This window comes from Ruditapes philippinarum, unplaced genomic scaffold (genome assembly GCF_026571515.1).
Source record: "Ruditapes philippinarum isolate M1 unplaced genomic scaffold, ASM2657151v2 ctg6508_1_1_1_1, whole genome shotgun sequence".
Taxonomy (NCBI): domain Eukaryota; kingdom Metazoa; phylum Mollusca; class Bivalvia; order Venerida; family Veneridae; genus Ruditapes; species Ruditapes philippinarum.
Window position 1 is genome coordinate 29,788 of NW_026861660.1, and position 19,827 is coordinate 49,614.

Consider the following 19,827-nt stretch of genomic DNA (forward strand, 5'->3'; position numbering starts at 1 on the left):
TATATATATATATATATATATATATATATATATATATATATATATATATATATATATATATATATATATATATATATATATATATATATATATATTGTAGAACCATAAAATTGCTTAAGTAAAATTACTTCTTAAGATAATTTTTATCATTTCAAATTTAACAAAACAAAATAAAAGTCTGCGAGGCTACATAGTTATATTCGTACTTGCTGTCAAATTGTACAAGCAACTATATGATTTCACATTAGTGTACATAATGCAGAATAAACATTAACCAGATATACATATATACATGTAGTTAACTTATTTTTTATATGTCCATTGGATAAAAAACGGGTCGTAATATAGGAATGTACCTGGCGTACGTGCGGGCGGCGTCCAATTTTCTTCACCTATGGAGAGATTTTAATTAACTTCAAAGAAATTTCCACCACTATAAGAAGCCGTATCGCGCATACAAAACAAGTCTCTAGGTCAAGGTCACTCTTACAGGTCATCTAAAAGTGTTTGTCCGCAGCAAAACCTCTATATGCTTAGAATGATTTCAATATACACGTACTACTAACTTGGCACAAATGTTCATTATCGCGAGACGGAGTGTCGCGCGAAATTTCAGGTCCTTTTGACCCAAGTCAAGGTCACACATAGAGTTGAAAGTTCAGATACAAAATATGAAGATGTATATAGGGACCATTAAGTTATCATTTATTGATGGATTGTTACACAAATGGTCATTATTATTATGACTATATATGTGTCACATATCTAATTTAGGTCAATATATGCAAGGTCAAGGTCACTAAAGATGAAATATCCAGATCGTGTCCGAAGCTTATCTTCAACGCCTATGGAGGGATTTTAATGAAACTTCATATTAATTTCTACCACTAACACAAGTCGTGTCGCGCTTATGAACCTGATTTTTTTCTGGAGTATATCTCCTACATGCATGGAAGAATTTTAATAATAATTCATAGAATATTCACCATCATGAGAAATATTTCCCCATGCCTTATTCAAAGGTAGAGCTTATGGAAAAATGCTTTTCCTTAGTAAAACTTCTACATCCAGTAACGGATTTTACAATAACTTATGTTCACCATTATTAGGTGGGGTATTGCTCGCAACATTAGGCGCCTGCAACTTAAGTCAATTTTGGAGCCGGTATTGCAGTGAGCGATACTGGAAGATAATACTAAAAAGTTTCAATGTTGCAAGTACATGTATCTGCGATCCCGGTGCCAGCAAGAGTCCGAAAATATATACATTCAACAAATTTAATCGATTCTCCTTTTTATAAACATGTTAGAATAGAACCAGTTATTACTTTTTTCGTGAGTGATGATGTTATAAAGAACGGTTTATCATTCAAATGTTTTGATATATCGACATTCGTGATTATATTCCTGTGCATTTGAACTGAAACGTGAATTATTCTACAACAATACACTGAAAATTGATATTTATTATATTCAATAGGATTGCAATATTGAATACCGACGGTTTAAAATTACAATTTATATTGATCACAAAAACTGAAGTATGTTAAAATCAGTCCAATCATTATGTTTAAAATACAACTTTAAAGAAAACTTCCTCTTTTGTCATTTAACCATTAAAGGGTGTAAATGTTGGCTCTTTCAGTCGTTTAAAAACCGTCAGTTATGTCTTTTATTTCTTTAAACGTAATGATCGCTGGTATAACTATGTGTGTGATGGTAGCATATGGTATGTACTGTTTATTTTGTTTCGTGTAATCCTATACACTAGGATTTGTAACTATATTATATGTAAGGCCTGTTTGTAAAGATGCAATATGTATATTATATGACCGGACGAACTTTGTGAATGACAGAACCACGATCTGTATAGATGTGTAAACGGTTATAACTGGAAAGGGACACACATATAAACTTTCATAGCTTTCTGCCTCATTCCAAAATGAATTGTGTAAATATTGTTCTTAATATCATATCATGCTAAATAGTATGCTAAATTTAAATATGTGGAAGAAATATGTTTAAACCAAAGTTATATGACCAAAATATACATTTAACGACAGGTATACAATTGGTAACTATATAGGTTGTCTTTACAAATAAGAAAATGATTAATAAATACGTAAAGAACAAGAAAATATTCTAAGTTGTTGAAAACTTGACTAACGTTCTAAAGGTCTAGTTAATTAAATAATCACGAGAGTTTAAACAATGTATTGACGATTATGATAAAAATTTATGACTAAAGTTAAAAACTATGTTTTATATTTGAGCCGCGTCACGACAAAACCAACATAGTGGGTTTGCGACCAGCATGAATCCAGACCAGCCTGCGCCTCCGCGCAGTCTAATCAGGATCCATGTTGTTCGCTTACCAGTCATATAACAAGTAAAGAAACTTATAGCGAACAGCATGGATCCTGATCAGACTGCGCGGATGCGCAGGCTGGTCTTGATCCATGCTGGTCGCAAATGCATTATGTTGGTTTTGTCATGACGCGGCTCATTTGTGTGTTTAAAAGGGAAACTTTGTAAATAATGATATGTTATTATTCTGCAATAAAGTTGATTGTTACGTTGAACCAACGGAATGTTTCCAGCCAAAAGTCTACCCTTTTATAACAGAGAAGGAATCAAGAATGTTCATCAAGGTACACAGGGGTCGCCGATCTGTGGACTGCACTGGACATATAGGTGTCTCAGTAAATTGTTACAACGAAAGGAGCTGTGAATGTAATAAGGCAGCATGCTCTGTAAGTGGCGTCATCAATATAACATGTTCTGTATTCTATGGAAGACATAAATAAATACAATTGATAGAATCTTAGTTTATACTGAATTTATTGTACAAGTTGAATAAAAATATATTTTGCGAGTCTCTTCTATTAAACGAGTTAGATAAATTCAGAAATTGACTTACGCGAATTTAATATACTATTCATCACATACCAAATACGACCGTATATAGACCGTTTGTTTGAAGTGAAAAAGATCCATTTTTCATTGGCGTGTATCATACTTCATTTGCATACGCCCTTCTTTATTCACTATTACGTCATCCGGTCCATTAACGGCATACAGACCGGGGGTGGTCCATAATTATTATATGGACTGGATGATGTTGACATCATATTAAATCTTAAAGTTCGGGGTTTTTTGCATGTTTAATTTGAAAAACACAAATTGAAAATTGAATAACAAAAGAAGAGCATGATTCTTTTGCTGTATCGCTTGAAAATACATGTAATAATAATAACTTCGACTAGGGTTTGAAATATTTCACACACTGAACAAATAAATTATTAATTGAAAGTAAATTATAGTACGAAAGCCGAATAGTGTTAAATAAAATAAAAATAAAAATGCAAAGGCGTTATAACGCGAATAAAGGAGTTATTACGCCTTTTGATTCGCGTAATAATGCCTTTATTCGCGTTATAACGCCTTTGCATTTTTATTTTTTTTATTTTATTTGACACTATTAGGCTTTCGTATTATAGTGTAAATGTCAGCAACAAAAGGGATGAAAGGATTCAGATGCGGTATAATGTAACAAATAAAACACGACCTTTCGGGCATAATGCAAGTTGACGGACTGGTTGGTCAGACCTCGGAAGGTATATGTCCCTCAGCTGCGCTTCGGGCCACATACCTCCCTCAGTCTGACCAACCAGTCCGTAAACTTGCATATTGCCCTCAAGGCCATGTATTATTTAGCAATTCAGAACGCAAATGACGTCACGTCAAAATATATGCACGGCCGTACAATACCATTCTTACGGAGTCGCAAAAACGGCACGGTTATGTGATAAAAGTGCATTGATCCCGTATAATAAACACATTTTACAATATAATTATTTATAGTTTTACAGACGTTTCCGTGATCTCTTAAAATAGTCGATACCTGTATTTAAATGTTTGACAAAAATAAATAAAATCTGTTTTAGAAAAATCTCAGATTTTCATTTTGAAAAGGAAATCAATTGATTTAATCTTCTTGCTCATTTTCAATACAGAAATAAAAGAAAAATAGCATTAAAGTGTATATTAGATTCGACACTTACACAATTCGCTATTTAATTTTTATTATTAATTCTTTAATTTCAGTGTACCATTGTCATTAACTCTTAAAAATATCGATAACATTCATTTATATTGATTTAATATTTATGATCCTAAAATTCAGCCGTTTGTCTGATGTTAAAAAAAAAATCTTTTTTACCTGTGTAACGAATTTCAGTGGTCAAAATCTGCGTTGTTACATAGTCACTCGCCGCTTGTCAAGCCGGTTTTCACTCTTTTCCCGATCATATAGGTGATGAGTGATATGCTTTAACCATAAATATGTTGTTTTATTTATATTATAGCAAGAATCAGATCGTGAATACTATTGTCATTCCCGCCATACACCATGTAGTTCAACACAAATATGCTATCTCAAAACACCTTGTCCTGTTCACTGGGAAACGAAATGTGGGTGTAAGTTACTTTTTCATATTACAATGTATCTATAAAATTCTTGTTATTCTGTTTGCTTAATAGATAGATATAAATTTAAATTTACAAGTATAATAAAACACATTTTAATCGTATATAAGCACCTTTTCTTTTCTTAATAATGATTGACCTACTCTTAGGAAGAAATATCTTAAAATCTTCATAAGCTTTTAAATGTCTCTGTTATATCACGTGACTACCATCATTGCTGTAGATAGAAGCTTGCTTTATTCCCTGCGGTCTGGAGACTGGAGACCGGTTTAACTTTTGAGGCATGGAGGAGCACGTGACCTGTTTTCGGTACATGGAGGAGCATGTGATCTGTAAACCGTACATGATTGGTTAATTGACCTTTTCGAAAACCTGGCTAAATACCGTTTGTCGGTACGTTACAGAATTACCTCTAGGGAATTAGTCAGAATTATACCTAATTAAGAACAAAAAAAAAACTAATACGTGATATTTCTAATTTTCTATAATTATTTAACCGTTTAAGGTTGAAAAACTTGAATGATGTATTTGAAAATTATCATTGTTTTTTTAATATATGTATCTCAAATTTTACAAACAATAAATTGCTTATACTGAAAATCTACAAAATTAAAATATTCGTATTGGCAACTGCCATAATAAATAAATATTTTTTCTGCGTTAAACTTGTCTGTTTACTTTATTTATTTATTTTTTGCTTGGAATTATTCATAAAATGGTAGGCCTATTTAATCATTTTCTTAAAAAGAAATAATTGTTTTATATTCGACCTTCTCCGGTCATCAGCGGTCACCAGTTTCCAAAGACCTTCTTCTGTATTGATCGATTTTTGTCAACTATATTCCTGATACAAACGTTTATTTATTCCCCTCTCCCAAAACAATGTTGAAAATAGTTAAATGAAATATCTTTATATCATTAAAAATTTCCCCGCAGGAAACCATTTTACTTGTTCTATTTTTAGATAACGCATGTCTGAGCAACCCATGTAAGAACGATGCCACGTGTACTGATTTTGGAATCATGTCGTATGCATGCAAGTGTAGATCCGGTTATGGTGGAAAGAATTGCGATATTGGTAAACGATGTACCTTCTGTAACACGTTCCTATCTTCTATTCTTGGAATCTTGACATAAATGTATGAAACCCTGTCGGTCACGTGACAACTGAATCAGACAATGCATCAAGGTCATCCGCCACATTCATGTAGTCTGCACTGTTTTTTATTCAGCCAGTACTTTAGTTTTTAAGTATCCCAAAATGATGAATAATGTTGTCCAGAACGAAAAAAAGATAATTCTACTTTAGATATTTACTGTAATGTTCCATAAACTTAGTATTCCTGTGTAGTACGGGTTATTCTATTTTCAGAGTGTGGTTTATTTGATAAAACTTGAAGTTATACCCTGAGAAGAAACAAATTGTTTTTAAAATTATTATAAAGCCACTATAAAATTTCTTTGAAAGTGGAAATATATTTTGTCCTCACATAACACACAATTCTGTAATATTTTCTTTTAAACATAAAGATATTAAAGATTGTCGTACCTTATTTTTGATTTTATTTCTGTTCTTCAGGACAAGCTGAACTTTAAAAGTTTTCATCCTGACGTTTCGAAATTTGTGAAAGAGGCAGCGTACCTGCCTAAAGAAAACTAAGAATACATATAAAAAAATTAAGATCAAGATATTGAATAAAAGCTTGGTATGATCTAAGGAAGTGTACATAATACATTTCCGACCGCTTTCATGTTTGTAGTAATCTTAGTTTTCTTTAGGCTGCTGGGCTGCCAACTCCAGACTGCTTGGCTGCCAACTTCACGAACATATTTATATTGTATATTTCAGACACGTATGTAGATGTTGTGTTGTTAATTGATACTTCCAAAAGTCAAAGTGAAGCTGCTCTGTTTAAACAGAGACAGTATATAAAGAATTTCATATCAAACCTATCAATAGGACCAAATGATTTTCAAATTGCCGTAGTAACATGTTCTTTACATGCGAGCGTTGAGATGTATTTGAACAGCAATTTAACTGTAGCAGAAATGACAACAATAATAGACAGTATCCAATCTGACAACGGACCAAGTTTTATAGGTGAATGTTTTATGTTTATAAGGACGGAAATATTCACTTCTGAAAAAGGTGCTAGATATTACGCACGTAAATTTGTCATTGTTTTAAGTGATGGCATGTCAAGCAACCCGACTGACACTGTTCTACAGGCAGGCCTTTTGAAGCAGACTGGGGTCGACATCTTTGCCGTTGCTACGGGAGACCAAATCAATCATAAAGAACTGTCTGATGTAGCCACACATTGGGATAAAGTGTTCTCCGTGATCACCGACGATGTCATGCATACAATCTTTAAAACACCAATTACAGTTAATACCGCAAGTGAGTCTTGTTTGCATGTTTGTTTGTTGTTGCTGCTGCTGCTGTTGTTGTTGTTGTTTATGTGTGTATGTGTGTGTGCGTGCGTGCGTGCGTATGGTTTTTTCTCTGTGTGCATTTTTTTTTGAAAATGTTCTAAATTTTTTTAGAAAGTAAAACGATTTAAGTAATAGTTTACGTGTTACACGAGTTTAATGACTGATTTTGCAGTATTTGCCATCATATTCATCTGCATGTCGAACGCAGTAAGGGTATTTTGAATATTGCGATCTATTTTTGATATTTTCCGTAGATTTTCAGTGCCGTTTGCAATGTGTAAGTTACTTTTTTGTTTACATGACATTTTACTTTTTGGCTTGCAGCCACGGCTGCAAGCCATTTCATATGGAAAACTTGTTCCGGTTAGGTGGTTTCCTGCTTACATCTGTTGGTGCATGATTGAACGGGTAACCAGCTGCAATCGTGCCAATCGCAACCTTTCGGCCTTTTCCGTCACTCTTCGGATTAATGATAATAGCCGATGTAGTTCCGATTGCAATCGTGACAATTCGGGCGATTCCGTCATACTAAGTAATATAACGGAAATCTAAGCTATTTTAGTTACTTCGGTAATCCCAGTTTGTTTATATAAATAGGATTTCTATTCTTACTTGATTACCGTAATAAATTATAAACGAAATCGTTCCGTTTCAATTGTTTTTCAAGACGCAAAAGTTAGTTTCTTTTATAATTGTTTTTTGTCTGTATCAGTTTTATACAATACTGGGATCCTACATATTTACCGGACAATCAGTTTACCGGACAAAAGCTATTACTGCTGAATAGTGCTTTATTTTTTGCTTCGATTGAAAAATCATACAGTCTGAATGGTACACACACTGTGTATTTCAAAGTAAATAACAACAAAACCACTCTCGGGTAAATATTGTTGATTCAGTTCTTTATCTACTAACATGCCCTTTTGTTTACTACTTATTTCAAGACCTGGTCATGCGGGGGAATAATTGTGACGAAAATGTACTTTATAGTTGATTTGATTGCCTCCCCTTTTTATAAGTTCGCCATTTGTATTAAAGAATTAATAAAGTAATCTATTAAATTTGACATGATATAAAGAGTAGGTATTTTAGGTATTTTTACTATCAAATGTGTATAAATTTTAGGGTATCCATCAAAGTGTTTATATTTGAAATTGTTTATCTGTTACTCAAAATAGTTTGTAAGAGAAGTCAATTCTAGTGACAGACGCTTATAAAGTTTAGTTAAAATCAGTTTCAAGAAACGTTTTATTATTTTAGCCAATCAAAATCATTGTTTTTATTCACTGCGGAGATGATGCTTCACCAGCATATAAATAGAGCGAGTTCAGTGTTAAAATTCAGTCTGGTCCTGTCCGTTGGAGAGTGGAAACGAAGTCATAAATACTTACTGGTACGCAAAAATCTCAGATTTCTGGTACTAAGGACGTTTTATGATTTCTGTAAAATTCCTTGGGCATAAATTATTTGAAGAAATATATTTTTGGTTAGATTTGGTTTTGGCTCCGGACCGTTAAGTTGTAATTATATTTACTAGTAGCCAGGCATCTTAGATACTGGTGCTAAAAATATCTTTACTTCTATGATTTAAATAGTTAGTCTGCCTGTTGTCCTTGCAAGAGTTGGATATAGGTAATATTGTATTTACTAGTAGCCAGGCATCTTAGATACTGGTGCTAAAAATACCTTATTGCCTAAGTAAAACCTCTTGGACAAGTGTTTGATAGAGAAGAGTTTATTTGAAAACATTATTAGAAGAATCCGTTTTTGAACGTTTTATGATAAGAGTTTGTTGATTTGAAATATTAAAGTTAGAAATAAGAGATAGATTTAGGAATGTAAATTTTAGTTTGAAAGTAAGAATAAATAGAAATATATATTTTGGATAATTAAAGTATTAGTTGAAGATTGTTATTTTTGCATTTTATAATTTCTAGAGTTTTTTTATTAAGTTAAAATATAATCAAAAGGTTAAGAAACCACAAGGAAAATTTATATTTGAATATTTCAAATCATTTCGGATAAGTATCCCAAGAAAAATAATATATTTGCATTTGAGAATCTTGTGGTTTAAAATCATTTTATTTTGTAGCTATAGATTAGATAACCAACAGCTCGGTACACGCTACAAAATTGGTGGCAGCGCGGTGGGATATATCTTATTTGATAGATTTCAAATGGACTTTTGATAAATAAACCTTTATCACTTACCTACGTTTGTTTTAAATTTGTATTTTTTGGATTCAGAAAAAGACTATGGCTTAGTATAGGTTAATTGAAAAGTAAAACAAAATAAGAGACTATGTCGAACATATTTGTAATTTTGAACCATGTTTTAAAATTCAAGACAAGAACCAGAAATATTTGTTAGATATATAATTTTATAATAGAAAATTAGTTACACTTTTGATGTGGGTCTATATGTAAAAGCAATGAATAAAGTTTGTGTAATTTTTGGAATATTTGTTTTAAAGCATTAAAGAAAAGTTAGTTTGATATTTAGTTTGTGATTGCATACGCAATTTTTTATGTAATTTGTTTTGTAAATTCTGAGATGTATTTTTGCTAAATCAAGTTAAAGATTTCATACCATTTTAATCATGTATAGGTAAAGATATTTAATCAGAAACATGCGGGGCGCATGAAGTCGGAGGCGTGGGTAATGTGACGGAAACGTACTTGATGGGTAACTTTATTGCCTCCCCTTTCTATAAGTTCGCCATTTGTATTGGAAAAATATAATCATGTATTTGTAAATATATCATGGTATAAAGAGTAGATATTTTAATCATCTTTACGTTAGAATCAGTATAACTTTATGGTATCCTTCAAAGTGTTTATATTTGAAATTGTTTATCTGTTGTTCACAGTAGTTCATAAGAGAAATAACTTTAAGTAACAGACGTTTATAAGATTTTGTTAGAATCAGTATCAAGAAACGTTTTATTTTTATAAGCCAATCAAAATTATTGTTTTTATTCACTGCGGAGATGGTTCAATCACTAGTATAAATAGAGCGTTCACAGTGCAAAAGTCAGTTTGGTTTCGTCCGTGAGGCAGATCAGTGCAGTATTATATTTACTAGTGCCGATGAATCTTAGATATCCGGTGCTAAAAATATCTTGCTGCCTCTGTGAAACCTCATGGACAAACGTTCGATAGAAGAAAGTTTGAGAAATGGGTATTTTAAGTTGGTTTGAATATGTATGTGTAAAGGAGGGAACGACGTAGTAAATACATACTAGTGTACAGAAATCGCAGATATCTGGCACTAAGGACGTTTTACTATATCTGTCAAATCTCTGAGTAATTGTTTAGTTTAAGTATTTTAGGGAATATGTTTGGTTATGTCCTTGTAAGAGTTGGATCGTAATGATAGTAGCATTTTCATGTACACAGAATCTCAGATATCTGGTACTGAAATGTTCTATTGTTTCAGTAAGACCTCTCGGGCAAACGGTTGATTAGAAATATTATGGTTGAAGTTAAAGCTTATATATATATATAGTTACTAGTACACAGAAATCTCGGATATCTGGTACTAAGGATGCTATATATTTATAAGGCAAATGATTATTGAGGAACTATTTGTTATCAATGTGTGAATTGTTGTATCTTTAGAAAGGAATGTAGGATAAGAGATTGTTGAAATGTAAAGGTATGGGATGAAGGGTAGGTTTAGCTTTCGACTGGTACTTGTTTGAGAATTGTTTTTAGGGGGAAAATGTGTCTTGGAATATATATTTTTGAATGATTTTAGAAATATATCAAGATTGTTATTTTGCAATGAATGATGTTTTTTTTTAGTTATTTTCCAATCATAAGGATAAGTATCCCGAGAAAAATGACATGTATTTGCATTTAAGAATGTCAAGATTATTTGAGAACATTGTGATTTTATTTTGTAGCTATATATTAAATAACTAACAGCTCGGTATACGCTACAAAATTGGTGGCAGCGGTGGGATATATCTAATTTGATAGATTTCAAATAGATTCTTTTTTGATAAAATAACATTATCACTTACCTGCGTTTGTTGAAATTTTTATATTGACGTATTTATTTTTAAGAATTATGGCTGAGGCTAGAAATCCTGAAGATTTGTCTGTTTATCTCAAAGAGATAGATATGTTGAGAAAAGAGAATGAAAGTTTGAGAATGCAAAACGAAATAGAGCTTTTAGAAAAACAATTGCTTAAGTTACAAAGTACTTCAAATATTCAGATATCTAGAAATACTAGTCATAATACACCTTTCAGTTCTCAAAGAAAAAGACAATTGCCGCATATTCCTGAAAGTAAAATTCTAGAAAAACGAGAGCACATGTCAAAGATCTTTTTGAATTCTGAACCACGTATTAGGTTTTCAACTCCTATGACTGAAAGTAAAACGCATAGCAATACTTTCAGAAGTGAACAAGAAGACAGAGATTTAAGTCCGGAAATATGGGATAGAAATGTGACAAGAAGACGAAAAACCCAAGGAGAAATATACTATGAAAATATGAAATCAGATACTTCCACTAAAATCAATTCAAATATGTCTTCTGTATTTATGAAACCAGCAACATTTGATGGCACCGGGTCTTGGATAGACTACAAAGCTCATTTTGAGGCTTGTTCCGAAATCAATAACTGGTCATATAAACAAAAAGGTCTCTATCTTGCTGTATCTTTGAGAGGAAATGCTCAAGGTATCTTTGGTAATTTAGGAAATTCAAGTAGTTATACAGAATTAGTCAATGCACTTCAAGAGCGATTTGCTCCCCCAAATCAGACAGAACTCTATAGAGTACAATTACGGGAAAGACGCCAGAAAGCCACTGAAACTTTATCAGAAATGGCCCAAGATATCAGACGTTTAACAAATTTGGCATATCCTTCAGCCCCTGGTGATGTAAAAGAAACATTAGCGAAAGAACAATTTATTGACTCCCTTTTTAATTCAGACATGCGTTTAAGAATAAAACAAGCAAGACCATTAAATTTAAATGACGCTGTTAGACATGCAGTTGAATTAGAATCTTTTTATCGGGCTGAACGAAAACATTTTGAAAAGCAGGGTAGTTATAGATCTTCAAATTCCAATGAAGCCCAAAACAATATGAAATACAATAGTGTTATAGAAAAGTTGATTAGATCCGTTGAGGAACTAAACAAAAGATTTGATTCTTTTCAAGAAGAAATATCTAAAGATTATGTGTGCACTGAAGAAGAGAAATTTAGATATAGGAATCAAAGAAATACTTTCAATAACAAAGATTCAACCAGAACATATTCAACTGATACTCGGGATTGTTTTAATTGTGGTGACAAAGGTCATATTCAATACACTTGCCCAAATAGAAAACAAAATTTTGAAAATACAGACCGCTCAAGTGGAATAAAGTTTAGACAATACGGCAATGATAATGATTCAGAGGTTCAGGACTATGTTTTCACGATTACTTCAGGGTATCAGAATACAGACAATTTTAGTGAAATTTTAAAATGTGCACAAGAAGAAGATGAAAATATACAGTTGATAAAAACATGGATAGGAAATGGATACAGACCAGAATATCAGGAGATCTTAAATAAAAATTTCTTTTTGAAATCACTTTGGAGTCAGTGGTCAAAATTAGAGATTCGTGATAATCTATTAGTTAGAAGATGGGAAAAATTAGGTTCTAGAGTTGTTTATTGGCAAGCCATTGTTCCTTATGAATTAAGACATATAGTTTTGGCAAAGAATCACAAAAGTTCAAAGCACCTAGGTATAAGAATAACTCTCAATAGTATAAGGCAAAGATTTTACTGGCCAGGGCTTCAAAACGATGTAAGATGTTATGTTTATCCATGTGAAACATGTCAAAAGACAAAAGAAGTTATCAAAACAAAGAAAATACAATGTAATATTTGTGGGACCACTTTTAAGAAAAATTCATATTTGAAGATTCACACACGTAAATATCATGGCAAAGTAACAGTATCTGAAGGAAAGACCCGAGGAATAATTTGTGATGAAAAAGAAAATAGAATGAGTTCAAGTTCTTGTAATATTAATACAGATATACGAACATTTATGAATAATGTGAATAGAACTTTAAGGACATATTTTTAGAGTTTGTTTTAAATAGCGTGATTGAGATAATTTTTGTTTAGTTTGTGAGTTTATGTATGTTATAGTATTTTTGTGAGGTGAAACGAAAGTTTCCTTTTCATTGTATAATCTTAGATGTTTGATTAGAAACATGCGGGGCGCATGAAGTCGGAGGCGTGGGTAATGTGACGAAAATGTACTTTATAGTTGATTTGATTGCCTCCCCTTTTTATAAGTTCGCCATTTGTATTAAAGAAATAAATAAAGTAATCTATTAAATTTGACATGATATAAAGAGTAGGTATTTTAGGTATTTTTAGGTATTTTTACTATCAAATGTGTATAAATTTTAGGGTATCCATCAAAGTGTTTATATTTGAAATTGTTTATCTGTTACTCAAAATAGTTTGTAAGAGAAGTCAATTCTAGTGACCGACGCTTATAAAGTTTAGTTAAAATCAGTTTCAAGAAACGTTTTATTATTTTAGCCAATCAAAATCATTGTTTTTATTCACTGCGGAGATGATGCTTCACCAGCATATAAATAGAGCGAGTTCAGTGTTAAAATTCAGTCTGGTCCTGTCCGTTGGAGAGTGGAAACGAAGTAGTAAATACTTACTGGTACGCAAAAATCTCAGATTTCTGGTACTAAGGACGTTTTATGATTTCTGTAAAATTCCTTGGGCATAAATTATTTGAAGAAATATATTTTCGGTTAGATTTGGTTTTGGCTCCGGACCGTTAAGTTGTAATTATATTTACTAGTAGCCAGGCATCTTAGATACTGGTGCTAAAAATATCTTTACTTCTTTAGAAAATATTTTATGATTTAAATAGTTAGTCTGCCTGTTGTCCTTGCAAGAGTTGGATATAGGTAATATTGTATTTACTAGTAGCCAGGCATCTTAGATACTGGTGCTAAAAATACCTTATTGCCTAAGTAAAACCTCTTGGACAAGTGTTTGATAGAGAAGAGTTTATTTGAAGACATTATTTGAAGAATCGGTTTCTGGACGTTTTATGATAAGAGTTTGTTGATTTGAAATATTAAAGTTAGAAATAAGAGATAGATTTAGGAATGTAAATTTTAGTTTGAAAGTAAGAATAAATAGAGTTTCATTGCTTCTTGAAATATATATTTTGGATAATTAAAGTATTAGTTGAAGATTGTTATTTTTGCATTTTATAATTTCTAGAGTTTTTTTTATTAAGTTAAAATATAATCAAAAGGTTAAGAAACCACAAGGAAAATTTATATTTGAATATTTCAAATCATTTCGGATAAGTATCCCAAGAAAAATAATATATTTGCATTTGATAATCTTGTGGTTTAAAATCATTTTATTTTGTAGCTATAGATTAGATAACCAACAGCTCGGTACACGCTACATAATCTGTTCTGCGCAGACCCGAATATGGAGACCCTTAATGGGTTTTTTAGATAGGTTTTACTTTTAATTCTTGTCAATGTTACCTCAAGAGACAATCGTAACATAATTTAATGATAAAAAGTTATTTTAAATTTAGTCTAAGCAGTATCTCGTTGTTGTCTTTTACAAAGAATTGCAAATTAAAAAACATACAAGGAAACGGGTTATGCCCATGGGAGGAGTTTTACATGAAATGTAAATAAAATAGATTTTATGGCTTTTGTAACATGCTACATGTTAACCAAAAAGAAACTGTATGACAAAGAACATATTTCCATTTGAATATTAAAATGTTTCATAGGTTTAAGGATCATGAAGAATCAATACGTAAATTGAGTTAATAGTGTTTCTAGTGTTAATTTCAATTACACCCTATATATTGGCCTCTTCATAACAGGCATGGCTGCCGTGTCTATTTTTAGTGACCTTCTGGGTTTTTCAGATATCTTAACCTTGCCATTCAATAGTCGTAGTTTCCTTGCTGATTATTTAAAGATTAATTTCAATTCACGACAAAATTTTTTGAAACACAATGTCCGGTAAATTGAGTTGTTTACACGATCTTTTTCCTCTTATAATGCCCTACTTTAAATACACATTTCTACGGTCAAATGTTAAACTTCATGTTTGATAAAGGAGTGTTTACGTGCATTATGAACCCAAATTTAATTTGGGTAAAATTCCATGTTTTTTTTTTATTATTTTAAATAAAAGTTACAGATAAAAAACTTCATATTTTGTCCGGTAATATGAAGGATCCCAGTAGAGAATGGTAGTAGTATTCCGTCTTCAAAGGGTGGTCCTGCATGATCGAGTTATATTTAGATCTACTGAACTGGTGAGGTAATCTAAAAATAGCCCATGCATATCATTAACCTTGCCACATAGCGCATTATGGAACGCCGTAACTGTCTTATGTAATCAATGTTTTTGTTATCTTGTGAAACGATGATATTATTTTGTCGTTTGAGCATGTTAACATGTGCAATTTACATCATGTCTTGTCAAATGAACATGTTGACTTGTACAAACAGCATGTTAACTTGTCAAACTATTATGATGACATGTGCAGACAACATGCTATCTTGTCAAAGTATCGTTATGACTTGTGCAAACAACATGTTAACTTGTCAAAGTATAACAATAACTTGTGCAAATGACATGGTAACTTGTCAAAATGTAATGATGACTTGTGCAAACGTCACGTGAACTTGGCAAATTATTGTGATGACATGTGCAAACAGCATGTTAACTTGTCAAAATGTCATGATGACTTGTGCAAACGCTATGTTAACTTGTCAAAGTATAATGATGACTTGTGAATAGGACATGTTAACTTGTCGAAATATCGTGATGACATGTGCAAACAGCATGTTAACTTGTCAAAGTATAATGATGACTTGTGCAAACAGCATGTTAACATGTCAAATAACCATGATGACTTGTGAAGACAACATGTGAACTTGTCAAAGAATCGTGATGACTTGTGCAAATGACATGTCATCTTGTATCATGCTGACATGTCAAAACGCACTGTTAACTTGTCAAAGTATCATGCTGACTTGTGCAAATACCATGCTAACATGTCAAAATTCAATGATGACATGTGTAAACAGCATGTTAACTTGTCGAATTATCGTTATGACATGTGCATACAGCATGTTAACTTGTCAAAGTATCATGATGACTTGTGCAAACGACATGTTAACTTGTCCAAGTATAATGATGACTTGTGCAAATGCCATGCTAACTTGTCAAAATTTCATGATGACATGTGCAAACAGTATGTTAACATGTCAGATCATCGTGATAACATGTGCAAACAACATGCTAACTTGTCCAAGTATCATGATGACTTGTGAAAGCAACATGTTAACTTGTCAAAATTTCATGATGACATGTGCGAACAGCATGTTAACTTGTCAAGGTATCGTGATGACTTGTGCAAACTACATTCTAACTTGTCAATGTATCATGATGACTTGTGCAAATGCCATGTTAATTTGTCAATGTATCATGATGACTTGTGCAGACAACATGTTAATTTGTCAAATAATCGTGATGACTTGTGCAAAACACATGTTAACTTGTTAAAGTATTATGAGCATGTCATCACGATAATTTGACAAGTTAACATGCTGTTTGCACATGTCATCATGAAATCTTGACAAGTTAACATGTCGTTTGTACAAGTCATCATGATATTTTGACAAGTTAACATGTTGTTTGCAAAAGTCATCATGATACTTTGACAAGTTAACATGTCGTTTGCACAAGTCATCATGATACTTTGACAAGTTAACATGTTGTCTGCACATGTCATAATGATTATTTGACAAGTTAACATGCTGTTTGAACAAGTCAGCATTGTCTTTAGACAAGATATGATGTAAATTGCACATGTTTATATGCTTAAATGACAAAATAATATTACCATTTCACAAGATAGCAAAAACATTGATAGCATAAGACAGTCACGGCGTTCCATAGCGCATCGTCTATTTGTGATCGTGTAACATAGTTGATACATGCTTCTTAATTAGTGCATTTACTTGTCTTTGTATCATAGTTTGGAGACCTTTCTGTTGAAAATGTGTCTGGGTTAAATCGTATACATATACATGCACCGTGCGTTAACTGGAGTGCGGGTATTAGTTACCCGCACTCCAGAGCATGCCCATTGATTGGCTCATTTTTGCTGGGGTTTACATATTGTGACGGCAGAGAAAGGGAAAGCGACAGAAATGTCATATTCAGATGTTCGTTCATTGGTTCATTTTTGCCGGGGTTTCATATTGTGACAACAGGGAACGTGCTTTTATGTTTGACTATGATACAAAAGAGAAAGAACACCAAAACACTCGGCAATCTGATAAATACTCGGGGGCTACGCCCCCTCGTACAAATCAGATAGCCTCGTGTTTCGGTGCTCTTTCTATTACTTGTATCATAGTTTGGGGACCTTTCTGTTGAAAAAGTGTCAGAGTTAAATCGTATACATATACATGCACAGTGCGGTAACTGGAGTGCAGGTATCAGTTACCCGCACTCCAGATAATGCCCGTGGATTGGTTCATTTTTGCCGGGGTTTACATATTGTGACGGCAGAGAAAGAGAAAGGGGCAGAACTATCATATTCAAATGCTCGTTCATTGGTTATTTTTTTCCGGGGTTTCATATTATGACAACAGGGAACGTGCTGTCATGTTTGACTATGATACAAAATAGAAAGAACACCAAAACACTCGGCAATCTGATTAATACTCGGGGGCTACGCCCCCTCGTACAAATCAGATAGCCTCGTGTTTCGGTGCTCTTTCTATTACATAAAGCAAAGGAATGATTTCGCTGCGAAAAAGGGGAAATGAAATGTGCACACTTGTTTTCCTTCAGACTTCAGTATCACGTTAGTATTTTTACGATTGATCATTTTCTTTATTAGTTTTATACAATAGAGATAAGAGAACTAAATAAACCCTTTATGATATACAAATACCTTAATTCAAAAAAAAATGTGATAATAAATTGAAACAAAAAAAAAACAATTTTAAAGGGTTGGGATGAAGGCACAACTGTGCAAGCCTTTCCTTTTAAAAGGAAACTTTATTTACATTTCAAAAGTTTTCATGAAATTCAGCATGAATCTGGAGGCATGCTTCTTAAAGTCAAATATTCTTGCAGCTGCTTTGAAAGGATACTATATATTTCTTATAACTTAACCAATATCTATGAGCAATGCCAGATGATTTTGATGAGGAAACTTTTTAAGACTGTCCTCAGATCTTATTTTCCATTCATCTCATATTTTGTTTCAGATTGTGATCACCGTTATGGCGATTTATCTATAATTTTTGACAGTTCAAGTGATATATCACCGGTTACATTTTATGAGCAAATATCTGCTGTTGGAGATCTTCTCAAGGTCATTTCACTCGGGCCAGACAATGTTCATGTCAGTTTATACCAATATTCTAATGATGTTGACGTCGTTTTCAACCTTGACGAATATTTCTCATCTCGAGATATGGTCATAAAACTAAATGGCATTACGCAGTCACCCGAAAACGGAAATACCACAAACGCGCTTAAATTACTGCAGCATGCTTTCGTTGTTGCAAATGGAGCCAGAACAAACGTGAGAAAAATAGCCTTACTAGTAACAAGCGGAGACTTCCAAGATGAAATATTTGACGATTTGATCTCTGAAGCAAAAACTTTAAAAGACATGGGCGTTATATTGGGAATAGTTTCAGTTGGCATGAATGCTAACGTTACTGCATTACTTAACATAGCCTCAGATCCGGCCGTAGTTTATGTTATAGGGAAAGAGTTGGACATAGATTACAGTGTTCTTTACACTTTAAATACATTACTAGAATATGACGTTTGTGAAATAAACTAAGAATAAGTGCGCATAGAATATTTGTGAGAAATGCGACGGGTATTAATGGCATTTTCGTCAGTAGACTTCGATTAATAGATTTTTTTATTTAAATACAAATGACTTGAGTCTCGAGAACATGGCGAATGAATCTATTCAATTTTTGACATTACAGTTGGAAACATCTTCAATTCTAACATTTTTTCACTATTAGTTGGCTGGTTGGTTGATTTCGGTATGTAATAAATATACATGGACAATTAAAACAACATGTTTCTATCTGAACATATCAAACTATTATCATTATTAGTCTTATTTTGCTTTTCTTTAAATAATTGATATATCTTATATTTGTCTATTCATTTTCGATGCAAGTTGTAACACATCAGCCTTCTAAGTCAACAAACGACAATTTATTTCGCCTTATTTAGCACATATATTTATTGTACATTGGGAAAAGACTTCAATAAGCATTAGGTTGCTTCCAGTCTAATCCTTTTCTTGTTTTGATTGTAAATAATTATCATGTATGTAAATATGCTTATGTGAGAAAGAATAAAATATGTTTAAACCAAAACAACATGTATGGTACAAATATTTAACTCATACGTGTGAATAAATAAGCCATCAGGACATCGGCACCAAGGATACCACAAAAAAAGAGAGACTATTATTTCCATTGTGGTCAACTGTGTAATTGGCATGACATAGAGAGCCTTATATCAGTGCAAATAAATACTTTCAATTAAATATTATCAGTTCGATTTCAATTATTTTTACATATTTTGACTAGACTTACAGCACATAATATCACACAATTCAAGTTAAAACAGGATAAACATAATTTAAGAAACAAATGATAAAATTACTGATATAGAACAAAAGTGGTGATTGAGACTGAAAAAAAGTTGAAAACGGAATAATATTACATTTCCCTACATCTGCCAGTTACTAATTGACAAAATGATGATGGAAAAAATCTGCAACGATACATTTATAACATATCTTAAT

General features: G+C 32.4%; 1 protein-coding gene across 2 annotated transcripts; it reads left to right on the forward strand.

Moving 5' to 3' along the window:
- The first annotated feature begins 1,578 nt into the window (after positions 1 to 1,578).
- On the forward strand, positions 1,579 to 19,326 carry LOC132716435 (cartilage matrix protein-like). Of its 2 annotated transcripts, none has more exons than XM_060699706.1 (6): positions 1,579 to 1,728; positions 2,565 to 2,752; positions 4,367 to 4,472; positions 5,452 to 5,565; positions 6,337 to 6,888; positions 18,251 to 19,326. In XM_060699706.1, exons 1-6 carry the CDS (start codon positions 1,665 to 1,667, stop codon positions 18,835 to 18,837), a joined length of 1,611 nt encoding a protein of 536 aa, XP_060555689.1. In that variant the 5' UTR covers positions 1,579 to 1,664; the 3' UTR covers positions 18,838 to 19,326. The 2 variants fall into 2 exon arrangements, with proteins under 2 accessions (XP_060555689.1, XP_060555688.1); XM_060699705.1 differs by having other exon boundaries at positions 4,367 to 4,478; positions 18,251 to 19,324.
- Positions 19,327 to 19,827: the final 501 nt, after the last annotated feature.

Bases quoted from the DNA above. Each gene is read 5' to 3' on its own strand.
- LOC132716435 (XM_060699705.1), top strand. From the start codon at position 1,665: ATGTCTTTTATTTCTTTAAACGTAATGATCGCTGGTATAACTATGTGT. The intron at 4,479-5,451 runs GTAAGTTACTTT...TTCTATTTTTAG, and splicing joins CTGGGAAACGAAATGTGGGT to ATAACGCATGTCTGAGCAAC. The intron at 5,566-6,336 runs GTAAACGATGTA...TGTATATTTCAG, and splicing joins TGGAAAGAATTGCGATATTG to ACACGTATGTAGATGTTGTG.